The following is an 11,790-nucleotide window of genomic DNA, read 5'->3' on the forward strand; positions in this document are numbered from 1 at the left end:
TTAGCAACATGAAACACAAAGGGTTTATTGATATTATTTTATAATAGCGTACAAGAAAAATAGGCGTGGACAAAAGGAAGCAAAGTATATATGACCATCTGCTGCCATCCCTCAGCTTTTGAAGGAGGACCTCTGTACATAATTAGTTTGAGGAGAGAAGGGGTGTCAGTTTTCACTTGATTTTGGTGAGGGCAATGGCCCTTCTCTCTGTGTTCTGGAACAAGGCTCTGATCAGGCTCTTCATCTCATTGCTGGAGAACTCCAGCGCCAAAGGGCCCTTTCCATCTGCCCACCTGGAGGGGAAGATGAAAACCAATCAGAATCAAGAGGAAATCAGAACCAAGAACCAGTCATTGCTATCCAGCCAATCCTGCCTCTTTTCACAAGCTACAGCACCTCGAGCACACTGACGACACAAAGGCACTGAGCAGTGTTAACAAATATGTACCATACACATGATCTGAATCCAATGATCAAATGCCCATCTGCAAATTAAATCTGGACCGGCCATTCTGGAGGAGGAGCGGCCAAAGCTGCTGTATGAATTTGTTTCATCTTTTCCTTGTAAGTGGATGTGAGAAAGTGATGATGGTGCAGTTGGTACAAAGGCAGTATGCCAGAGGATAGGCAATTCCTGTCATATGATTGTGGGATTCATGCAGGTTCCTGTGTTACAGTCAGAGATTCACACCAGGCTATATCCTGTTCACATGTGAACTTCAGTTAAACTATCCAGAGCACAGGGAGGAGGAAGCCAGCACAACCTGTGACCCTAGCTGCCCATCTCAGTGGTACACTTATGAAGGCATTACCCCATCACTGAATTGAACCCTTTTAAACTGCCTGCAACTCAGCTGTGTACATGTATATGTGTGTATGCTCACTGTGTTAACTAATTCTAATCAATTCAATTCCAAAACTTCATACAAGGAACCAACATACTCAGCCATGTGTTCATAATGGACAAAGACAGACATGCTTCCAAAAAAGAAAAAAAAAAAAGAAACATTCAGGTGCAAATTTCAAAAACATCACTACTGCACAGTACCTGTCCACAATGTCCTGAAGGTTAGCCTGCAGCACAATCATCAACTCCTTAAACGTCATCCACTTCCGGACGTAGACGGGCACCTCTTCCTGGTACTTCCTGTTCTTATATTCCTCAGGCAGTGGGATGAACACCAAGGGTCCTTCATCAATGACAATCTTACAGAGTGTGTGCAGGAGGTTAGCATCCTCAGTGGAAATGTCCTAGAGAAATAAAAAAAAAAAAAAATGCATGTTGAGAACAATATAAACAATCAACATATTTCTCAACACATGAAAGCATAGAAGAACCGTAATGGAACTTACCTCCAACATCATGATTTTTGTAATGATCTCAGAAATGGCAGTATTTAAGAGAGCACCCATTGATTTGCAGTAGATATTGACTGGCAGAACATCTTGCCAAACTGTGCCTAACCTCTTCAGCTGATGGATGACCTGTAAACAATTTAAAAAAAAAAAAAAAAAAAAAAAACACAACCTCAAAAATTCAGAAATGAGACAAAGATTCTCCAGAGATTACACCAGATATTGTACCCCTGACAGAGAATATTCCACTGGAGTTCCTTAAGTACCAGATTTCTTTGGCTAATACCAGAGGGAAGGAAAAGAAAGCATTCTTACTTCCTCATGCCTGAATGTTTTAGTGTGTGTTTTCACTTATTTCTGGAGACCTCCCAGCAATATAGCTCTCCCATCAATGCGGAGAATTCTTTGTGTCTTTTTTGAGCTGACAAACTCCAGACAGAGCACATGAACCCCAGCTCCTGATCTCATCCCAGGGTGTAACATGAGGACAGGGGAGGGGGTTAAGCTAAGGGTGAAACTCTCACTGCTGCTCCCTGCCAGTCTCTCACCTGTCTGACTGCTTTGCTGGCATTGGAGTAATTCTCCTCAATGTCCAGATTGGCAAAGTTCCTGGCAGTAGACAACCTCTCCAGCATCTCTGCTCTCTGAGCCCTCATCTGTTCAAGGAAGCACTCAGTTCCTGGGAGAGATACAGAGAGAGAGAGAGAAAGCTCACTGAGCAGGCTAACACTACCGTCAGTCAGCGTCAGGACAGCCACTGCTATAACAACTCCGATACCCAAATAACACAAAACATCTTAAACACGCTTATCTGAAACACTGAAATGGATCATCATTAAAGCACAAAATAAAAAGGAATGCTATAGGACCGTAAAGAGATTATACCTGGGCAGAATGCCTGACCATGGTCAAAAACACAAAGCAGAGGCAGCTCCTGACCAAATATCACCAAAGTCATCACAACCTGGCCAGTGAAAAGGGCTAACACAGACAAATGTGGTAAACCAGGGAAGACAGGCTCTGTGATCGCTGTGATACAGGAGAGGTTGAGACAGAACTCCACTTTCTTCTAAAATGTACTAAATACTCCCATGCAAGGGAAAGACTCATTTTACATCAAACCTGTCCTCCCACATTTTAACCAACCAATTGAAACAGACATGTCAGTCATAGAAATGTCAGTCATACTGGGAGAGGGGCCCACAGCCCCACTAGGAGACACAGACACAGAGTTAGTTGGTGGGGTATGTTTATCACTGCCCCCATTTTCAATTAGTGAATGCTGTTCTTGTAAACCAAGTTCAGATCCTTGCTGACATACTGCTGTTGTGTCCTTGCGTAAATGTCCCAACCTGAACAGTTTCAGATTCATCTAAACTGATATTTAGACCACCTGGTAAGATGCTATAAAAATACCCTTTGCTTGCTACACTGGTCAAACTTGTCAAAGTCAAAGTGTAGATCCAGACTGGTTCTGTCCATAACGGACGTCTGCTTGTGCAGAAACTTCTGTCTCTGCCTGGCCCTCACCCTGTTTCCTGAAGCCGGGGACCAGGTCCACAAAGGTGCCGACTCCTTCACAGAGCGGGTGTGGGAGGTGATGTCTGAACTGGTGGCCCAGAGTGAGCAGGTGGTGAGCGATGAACATGCAGTTGTTATGATGGATGGCAGCCAGCTGAGGGAGCTTCAGCAGATTCTCTCTGGGGAAAGACAGACAGATGATGGCAAAAACTAACTAGGTACTTTGACAAAAAAAAGTATGTCGATTTTTTTTATAGCATTTCCTGTTGTGTTTAGGTCAGGTCAGTTCTACTGGAAAACTATCAATGTTTGAAAGAAAAAAAAAATGGACTTTCGGAAGTACATGTACCTTCAAGTAAAGCTGCATGCACCTCTGTGTGGAGAGTTGTCGCTGTTAGATAAGTTCCAAGTTCCAAGAACATTCCATTTTTGCAGAAAATCTTAACGCTGTAAATTCATTTATTTCGGCTTCATCTGATTACATCTACTTTTGTGCTTGAAGTGACTTCCTGATGAATGTCTGATTAAATGAACTAAAATACAAAGACCTTAAAATGAAAAGGAAGGACTCACTTGTGATATGTGGGAACGACGTCATAGAATAGCTGGAAAATATTTCGCACAGCGAAGAAAAGTTGAATGGCACTAAAAAATACAAAATACGTCACTGTAATTTTTGTGAATATTTCTGACATATACCTTTCATGCTTCTTCTTTAGCAATTAGTATTATCAATTAACAGTAATTATCAAACATGAGCAAGGCTTCACAAACCCACAAACGGGCAAAGTTTAAATAACTTAAAGAGCAAAGAGTAGATTCGGTCAATTTAGTGATTGACAGCACACAGGAGCTCCACCCCTACAGTGGTCATGTAGCCTCACTAACCAATCATTATTAACCAGTATCCTTGCTATACCTCTCCACATCCTCCCACTCCCATCTCAGGTGAGGATATGCCAACAACAGACAGTTGGACAAAGAAAAACAAAATCGCACAACTGGAATAACAGAGGTAATAAAAATAAACTCAGCTCAGTCATATCAGATCCTATCAAACAGTTGAAGGGTAACATGTGGCTGGCACAAATTTATTTATGAAGCTCTGTTACAGTTTAAAAAAAAGGACAGCTGGAACCTGCAGGAAAAAAGCAAGCATTTGAAATCAGCATTCTAAGGCAATTTATGTGGAATGTACTTAGTTCATCAAATAAACACCTTTTTTTCAGGAAAGTAACGTGCCCTGGATTTTTTTTTCACAAAATAATATATAAACTTCAAACTATTAGAGAACACATTAGTAGATAAAACATGTTATCTAATAACATGTTTAATACAGTAGGCTGAACTACCAAACACCTCAGGCTGACCTTTTAGTTAACAGGGGCAATACTTAAAGGTCATCAGTGACCCTCCTGTGAGGCCTGAAAAACCCTTGTGCCTGCTGGATGCCTGAGTGAGCAAATGGAAAGAGGTGGCCAGGCTTTTGGAGGTATACCATTGTTCAGAGCTGCCCACAGCCTGGGACAGGGTGTGCAGGGCCAGCTCCATCAGCTTCTGCACCGACTCACTGATGCGGCACACGGGCAGGCAGAGGGTGTGCCGATCCAGCTGCTTCTCGTTCTCCAGCATCACCAGACCCTCTGACCGGAACTTCTCCCTCGCGCTCACTGCCTGCTTCTTGGCCTCGTCCCTGGGCTCCAGGTTCAGGAGCTTGGGGATGGACAGTTTGGACTCTGGCAAAATCTACAAGACGGCAACAATTTTGTTACGTGATTTCAAGGAGACGTAGCTTTTTGGCCAGGGGCCCAGGAGGCTGCGGGCCCTGTGGGGCCTGGTTCCAGACATACACTCAGCTCACCCAATCACTATCATGACTGAACCAATTTTGGCTCCTCCTCCAGTTCCTCCAAGAGAGATGGATAACTCAACGGATGGCCCAACTCAACCTCCATATGGCTAGACTCAAGCTCTAATAGTGAATTAAATTGGCTACATGGGCCTCGACTTCATCTGTGAGAAAAGGAACTTCCACTTGCACTTGCCTTGTGTTACATAAAGGGAAGCTAGCAGATCAAACCTGACATGAATAAGTCAGAAAACACAACTACCTACTAAGTGATAAGACAGTGATACACTTCTGTTATGTTGTCACTGAAGTGTATACTTTCAGAGCAAACTTAGTTAATGTGAAATAAATAAACGTGAAGTAAATTCAAGTAAATGTGAAAAAAAATTTATATACTATATATATAAATAAATAAAAATAAATAATATTACATATATATATGAATCATATAGTCATCTGAAAAATAAACCCACAAGTCACAAAAAGCTAGGTAAATTTCCTCTTTCCTGTGCACTAACTGAAGGCCTCACCTTCACAGTGTTATGGATCTCTGATGTCATCAGGTTCCGCGCTTGCAGGATTACATCTCGACATTTTTTGCTGGCAAAATGGCAGTTGATGTTTCTAGCGTACTTCAGCAGGTCTGTAGACTCGCCCGTGAGGTACTGCATCTCTCTTAGTGTCTTCTCAAACTCCTCTGTCTCCTTAATCACCTTTAACGAGACAACAAAGAGAAAAAACAAATCAGGACTTACAGGCGAGTAAAAAGCATGCTTTTGTCCTGTTGCATATTACAGTACCCGCAGAATCCGCTCCCCCACCTCCACCTACCACACTGTACTGTTCCAGCCGGCTGCTGTCAGTTGGTACTGAGTATACCAAGCATTGGCGAATAATGCAATCTGACATCTCATCCCATATCATGTCCCCTAGAATGACACACACTTTCTTCTCGTCCACTGTAACATCTGTAATAGACAATTAAAAACTTTTGAGCAATGTTTTGCATCTTTAATTACCATCCAACCAATATGTATTTCAGGTCAACTTCTGACTCCTTGGTTCCATAGACACGTGGCCTTTTCTAAATGGAAAAAGGTCCTACCGAACAGGTGCGTGTGTAGGGCCTTGAAGACAGCCAGTACTTTGCTGTACACCTGAGACGGGGATGGGTGCTTGTCGGTGGTCTCCACACACTGGAAGGAGAGGACAACGCTCTGTCCTGACACCTCTTTCAGCTCCATGTGCAGAGAGGGGTAGGTAGCCAGGGGCTTCAGAATGTACTTCAGGAGTACCTGACCTGGAGAAGACAGGTTTTCCACCCCCATTTAGATAAAGCCATCACTAGATGTGGAGAGGGAAGCTATAATAGTTCAATCAAGACCCACATTAGCTGAATCAGGTGGAGTCCCTACAGTGCCCCAGCAAAGGGTTGACTAGACCTAGAGAAAATATAATGTCTTGCATAGCATGAAACACTGCTCCTAGTTCATTGCGCGTAGAAAAGGACAGAGAGAAGTGGGTGGGAAAAGGAAATGGAAGGAGTGCATGTCACCGAAGAGCATGATCTTGTTGTGCAGCTGTCCCTGGGCACCAAGGGCCTGGAAGACGCTGGCAAGCAGCGGGGTGGTGCCTCCCTCCTCCGCCTCCTCCTTCAGTGCACTGCTGCTCAGGTGGAGCTCTGTCTTCAGGAAAGACTCCGCGCTGGTGAGTTCTGAGGGAAGACAAATGCACTGTCGGATTTGGGGAAAGAGCCTCTGCGTGTACACACACTAGTGCGCCTCCTCGCTGGTTTCAAAGCCGCTGGAGTCACGAGGCTGAGTTATCCCCGCTGCTTGGATCCATTGATTCATGGGAGGCATGCATTTTGACTGTTCACATGATCGCCCCAGAGAACCTACACTCCAGCACCTCTACTCAGAGGTTCTGATTTTGATCATGTTCTCACAGGCCCTCAGACATCACATCAGTGGTGGTCAGAGGTTGCACTCACCAAAGCATTAAACACCTGACATGAACACTAGATAAGATAACCACTGTGTGTGTGTGTGTGTGTGTGTTTCTACAACCTCTGCCAAGGGGGTGTGCCTTCCTGAGAGCGAAGGAGTCCCACCTTTGGTGGGGGGCAGCTTCCAGACAGCCAGCCTCTGCCACTCCAGCCCCAGGTGATAGATAAGGTTCTCTCTCTGGATGGTGTGCTCTGACCTCAGGGCTCGCAGCAGCAGCAGCTTGCAGCCCTTCTGGGCCTTCAGAGCATCCAGGCAGCCCCGAGCCTGCAGGAAACAAAGCCGTTTCATTACTTTCATCATCATTCAACTTTCAGTAGGACTACCGCTTTCCATCAGCTCATACCAGGATGCAAGGCCACCTACAACAAATTACATCCATTACGTACAAAATCCAAACATTAGGCACTTTCATATCAACAGGGTCTTCTTAAAATCTAATATGCAGTACTGTTAACATTCCTCTTGCTTCTAGCTGTGCTAATTAATTTTCTTGTATACCTACTGTTAGTAAAAGTCCCAAACACCAAAACGCGTTTTGTTACGACAAAGAAGCAGATTCGATGTTCGTAGAAAAAAACAGGAAGGTTTATTTGCACAGCCAGCCATGGGAACATCAGCATGGAGCAGAAGTTCAACAAGTATAGCATTTCGTTATTTTTTTATACAGTTACATTTATATGTGAGTTATGATGACCAGCGGGGGTGCTGTTTCTGATTGGTTTTGTGGAGCTGTGCAAAGCTAAACAGCTCCCTCTCTAATTGGGTTTTTCCTGAGCCCTGTAACCTAATTGGCTCCGTAGGGTTCACAAGAGGCGTCGTTTGGCTCCGGTCGGATGTAGCGACATTGCCTTGTATTCTAATACACATTTCGTGTCTCCGGATCAAACGCTGTGCCATTCCACAAAACTGTCTCCTAACACTACCTTTCTGATACGTGCCAGTTAGTTCAAGGTTTTTTTTTAACTACATACAAGGGACTGGTTAAAGTGGAACAGCATGTACCTAGATGAATGACAGTTTATCACTCCCAGCAGTATTATGTAAAGCCATACCTTTTCAAGTTGTGTGGCTGCAACTGTGTACTTCTTTTCCAGAAGGGCTCTCTGATATTCCTCCATGGCAGTGTCAAACTAAACCAGCAGAATGCACAACGCAGAGGGGGAGTTAATCAAAAGGTAATGTATTGATAACGTACTGCATGTCCAACAACACTGTTCAGTTATCGATGCAACAAAATGTCTGTAACAGGAAATGGAAGACAATCTGTTTTGATTGTGGAATGTGAATTAATCAGTTCATTCATAACCAGCCCAGCGACACTGATACATTATGGCATGAGTGGGTATTTACCCCCTGCAGCCACTTCAGCATCCCGATCACAGTGCTGTTCTTCTCCAGCTGCTGCTTGAGCTCAGCATATTCAGTCACAGCCACATGGAGATTCTGCTGAACCTGGGAGAGAGACCACCATTCAATATCCAAGGCTGTGTAGATTAAATGGAAAGCACACGCGGCTTTACATGTAGTTGTGACAGTGAGAAAGAACACATCACATGTGGATTGTTAATCCATGGCATCGAGTATGGAAAGCAGGAGCAAGTTGCACTGAGACACATACCTCATTCTCAATGCAGCTTTTAAGACTGCTGATATCTTTGGACACCTCCTCCACCTGCTCCATGAGCTCTTCTGCCCCCTGCATGCTGGGCAGGAACTCGATGTACTTGTTATTGATCATGCTGCATACTTCCTCCTGTGAGGAAAACAGAAGGAAGCAGGTAATGCATAATATTTACAGCTGTTCATGTGGGAGCGGTTCGGAACTCCGGATGCAAACAGTTTAGACTTTCTGAAGGCATCACCTGGAGGGTTGATAATTCCGGGATTTAAAATCAACTCGTCGAGCCAGCTAATTGTCCACGAAACGTGTGGAAACCTAGCTGTCCAGCATGCGTCCAACATGACCGCACCATCTAATCCGACTAGTATTTCCATGTTAGTTACATGTCGCTATCTTACAAGTGTGCCATTCCATAATGCCTAGATAACTGTAGCCAGCTTGGTGAACTACGGTATCGCCTTGGTTAAAACGACAGCACCTGACCTCTGCTAATCATAACCGGTATCGTTACGTGACCGTCTTATTAGCTAACTTACCTCGAAAACCAGCTATATCCGTGGGGCAAAATAATGGCGACATTGTACTAACATACGAAGGTGTTCACAGCTATTAAAGTTATATAGCTCGCAAAGGTTGGCTATCGTTAATTTCAAAAACTACCTTGCCAGTTAGCCATGTACTCTCTAGCTAACTCTAGTCAGAACGACTAACGTTAGGTGTCTTGCCTTAGACCAACGGTTAGGACAGCACTCCTTGACACGTCGTTGCCACTATAACTAGCTGAGCTAACATGTCACCCAGCCAGCGGATCGAGCTCAGAAAAGACCAAGATCAGAGTCCAAAATCTAAAATCATTCTGAAAGTCAACCTACAAAGCCAGCCGGCTAGTCACTAACTAGTTAGCTGTCTAACTACAACATCTAGGGAACTAGTACAAGAAATATGCAGGTGATCATGCGGATATGCAGCCCCAACTAAAGTTTAACAGTTAGCTACATAGGTAGCTACGCTAGCTATTTTACTAACCTTGGCTAAGACAGCTGACAACGTACCTTTGTCTCCTCCACTTTACGAGACAACTTGCTTATTTTACAGCTGAGATCTTCTTTTTCTAACTTTCCAGAGCTGGCAAGCACCTCCGTTACAAAGGAAGCCATTTTTTAACATTTACGTCTACGCCAGGGATATTTGCGCAAACCCCGCCAATCCAAAATAATATCCCCCACGTTCACCCGCTTTTATATCTGAATGGAGTACTTCCTGTCTTCAACCTGATGGAGGCGTGACGAAAGCCCACAATGCATCATGGGACTTGTTGTTTTGAGGGGAGATGTTCAAAATGTTTTGCTGAATTTTATGCGCACACACTTTTCAGTAATTGTTTCATCCACTGCAGCGCTTCTTGACCATTCAAAGACAAGTACGCGAAATACATGCGATGTCAGCTGACTTTGATATTGTTTACTGACGTCAGACAGTACAAATGCTTTGCAAATTGAGATGCATGTATGTACGTCGCTTTGGATAAAAGCATCTGCTAAATAAATAAATGTAAATGTAAATGTATGCAGACACACATCTTTAAAGTGAAATAAAAAAAAGTAGTATCGTGTCACTCACTGCTCCCCAAATTGCGGCAGGCAGCAGTGTATTGTATTGCCCATTTGTCTTTTATTTGGGGCCCAAGATGTGATTGGAAAATCTAGGCTTTGTGAATTGTTGGTTGGTCTTATATACTGTAAGAAATTAATGTCGTCTCACCTCAATACATTTTCCACATGTGGTTAGGAAATGCAGTATTAATCACTTTGAGCTGCAGGTGTCAGTTGGTCTTTAGACAGCCATGTCAACTGGTCATAGCCAGTTTCTGTGGCTAGCCTGTGGTCAGTAGGTCAGGATTTTTATGTTTGAAATACTGTATTTCACTGTGATCCACTGTGTAGTTTGCTATGGTGTATTTTCATTTTAGGTCCAGATAGCACTCCATTTCCCTATGCTTTTTTGTGTGTGTCCACACATTATTTCCTACATTTTAATTTTCCTGACTCTGTGGTGGTATGGTGTAGTGCAGAGACTGTGAGGTTTAAGATGGAGCTGGCCAGCTGAGTCTGGGGACCAAGGTCACCAAGGGAACTCTTTTCTGGGCTCTGCAGAGACTTATAGTGATATGAGTGTGGGTCGCTATTCTTTAAATGTTTCCAAAATTGTATGTCCTTTTTGGGATTTTGATTAATAATGGATTTTGGCCTGATTCTGTCCTGTATGCATTGTTTGGATGTTTTATCCGCGCTGTAAAACATTTTTTATAAAACAAAATGCAGCTGAAACTGGGTATTTGTTTCAAAATCTTAATTTTGTAAGCACATCTTGCACTTCACTGCTATATAGGATAATTCTAATTCTTATTCTTAGCCAAATTTGTATTGCGATATCTGTATACATCCTTCTCATTATGATGATTCCCTGCATGCTTTCTCTTTGAGTAAATTTACTGGCAGGTTAAGAATTGCAGAGGAACCTATTTCCCGGTCTACATAATTGTAAGTGACATGTTCTGTGTGTTTTCTTCATGATGAAGCAAAACATTCCTTTTACAGTGTCCATCATGACAGCTAAAGGGCATACCAGGAAGATCAGTGAATCTGTGCCTCAAATGCGCATCATCATGCAGCATGATGACATGACACGTAACCTAAGTTTTTGGTCACGGTTGATGGTCACACACCATGCAAAATTCTTCAAATTTACAAACCTTTATTATGTGGGGAGTTGCTCACACAGACATCACAGTCAATGGGATGAGTCGTCTTCAGGTTTGTGCAGCATAGCACTTTTAACATAATCTTTCTAACCACTAACACCAATATGTTGGAGTGGCACAGTGGCTGCCATGATCGGAGTCTTCATGCTGAAAAAGGTTTTAAATAAAATGTGTAAATTGCCTTTTTGGAAAACTTACATGGAAACATAGGCCATGAAAATATGAATCGGTACTATGCTGAGCAGTCACAATGAATCCTGTCATGAATGGTGTGCTGAATAATCATTGGTTGTTTTTTTCATGCAACAGAATGGAATAAAGATATTGCTGAGGTTAAAACTTGAATTCCAGGAGACACTTACTGAAAGGCAACACATATTTAACTGAAGTGACTTGTCTTTTATATCATAAAATATCACCCTTCTTCAGTGACCCTGTCATTTCAAAAGAAATTTTATTTACTCTTAAAGCAATGTTATTTGTCACATCTGTTGTACATATAACAAAGGCTAATTTTCACTGAATGGCGATATTCTCATGTTTTGCCCAGTCAGGCCATCCACTGCTTCAGTGAGTATTTCTGTACTTGAAAGACTGGATGAAAACTCAAAGGTTACTCAAAAACAAACAGAGGTCTTTCCTCCACGTTAAAAGTTGTACCAGTAGCTCCAAC

General features: G+C 43.0%; 1 protein-coding gene across 2 annotated transcripts; it reads right to left on the reverse strand.

The window, feature by feature from the left end:
* zw10 (zw10 kinetochore protein) lies at nt 1-9,574 on the reverse strand. 2 transcript variants are annotated; one of them, XM_036525741.1, is made up of 16 exons: nt 9,409-9,574; nt 8,354-8,488; nt 8,086-8,187; nt 7,788-7,865; nt 6,840-6,999; nt 6,282-6,440; nt 5,832-6,026; nt 5,558-5,694; nt 5,257-5,439; nt 4,376-4,623; nt 3,451-3,522; nt 2,887-3,056; nt 1,905-2,035; nt 1,354-1,485; nt 1,049-1,251; nt 1-293 (listed from the first exon to the last, which is right to left on the reverse strand). In XM_036525741.1, exons 1-16 carry the CDS (start codon nt 9,511-9,513, stop codon nt 173-175), a joined length of 2,331 nt encoding a protein of 776 aa, XP_036381634.1. In that variant the 5' UTR covers nt 9,514-9,574; the 3' UTR covers nt 1-172. The 2 variants fall into 2 exon arrangements, with proteins under 2 accessions (XP_036381634.1, XP_036381635.1); XM_036525742.1 differs by having other exon boundaries at nt 9,383-9,458.
* Nucleotides 9,575-11,790: the final 2,216 nt, after the last annotated feature.

This window comes from Megalops cyprinoides, chromosome 3, assembly GCF_013368585.1.
Source record: "Megalops cyprinoides isolate fMegCyp1 chromosome 3, fMegCyp1.pri, whole genome shotgun sequence".
Taxonomy (NCBI): domain Eukaryota; kingdom Metazoa; phylum Chordata; class Actinopteri; order Elopiformes; family Megalopidae; genus Megalops; species Megalops cyprinoides.

What these genes read in the sequence shown, in the direction of transcription:
- zw10 (XM_036525741.1), bottom strand. Translation starts at nt 9,513, where the DNA reads ATGGCTTCCTTTGTAACGGAGGTGCTTGCCAGCTCTGGAAAGTTAGAA. An exon ending in CCTACACACGCACCTGTTCG is followed by an intron (nt 5,695 to 5,831) that starts GTAGGACCTTTT and finishes TGTCTATTACAG; the next exon opens with ATGTTACAGTGGACGAGAAG. An exon ending in CCCCGGCTTCAGGAAACAGG is followed by an intron (nt 2,036 to 2,886) that starts GTGAGGGCCAGG and finishes TATCTCTCCCAG; the next exon opens with GAACTGAGTGCTTCCTTGAA.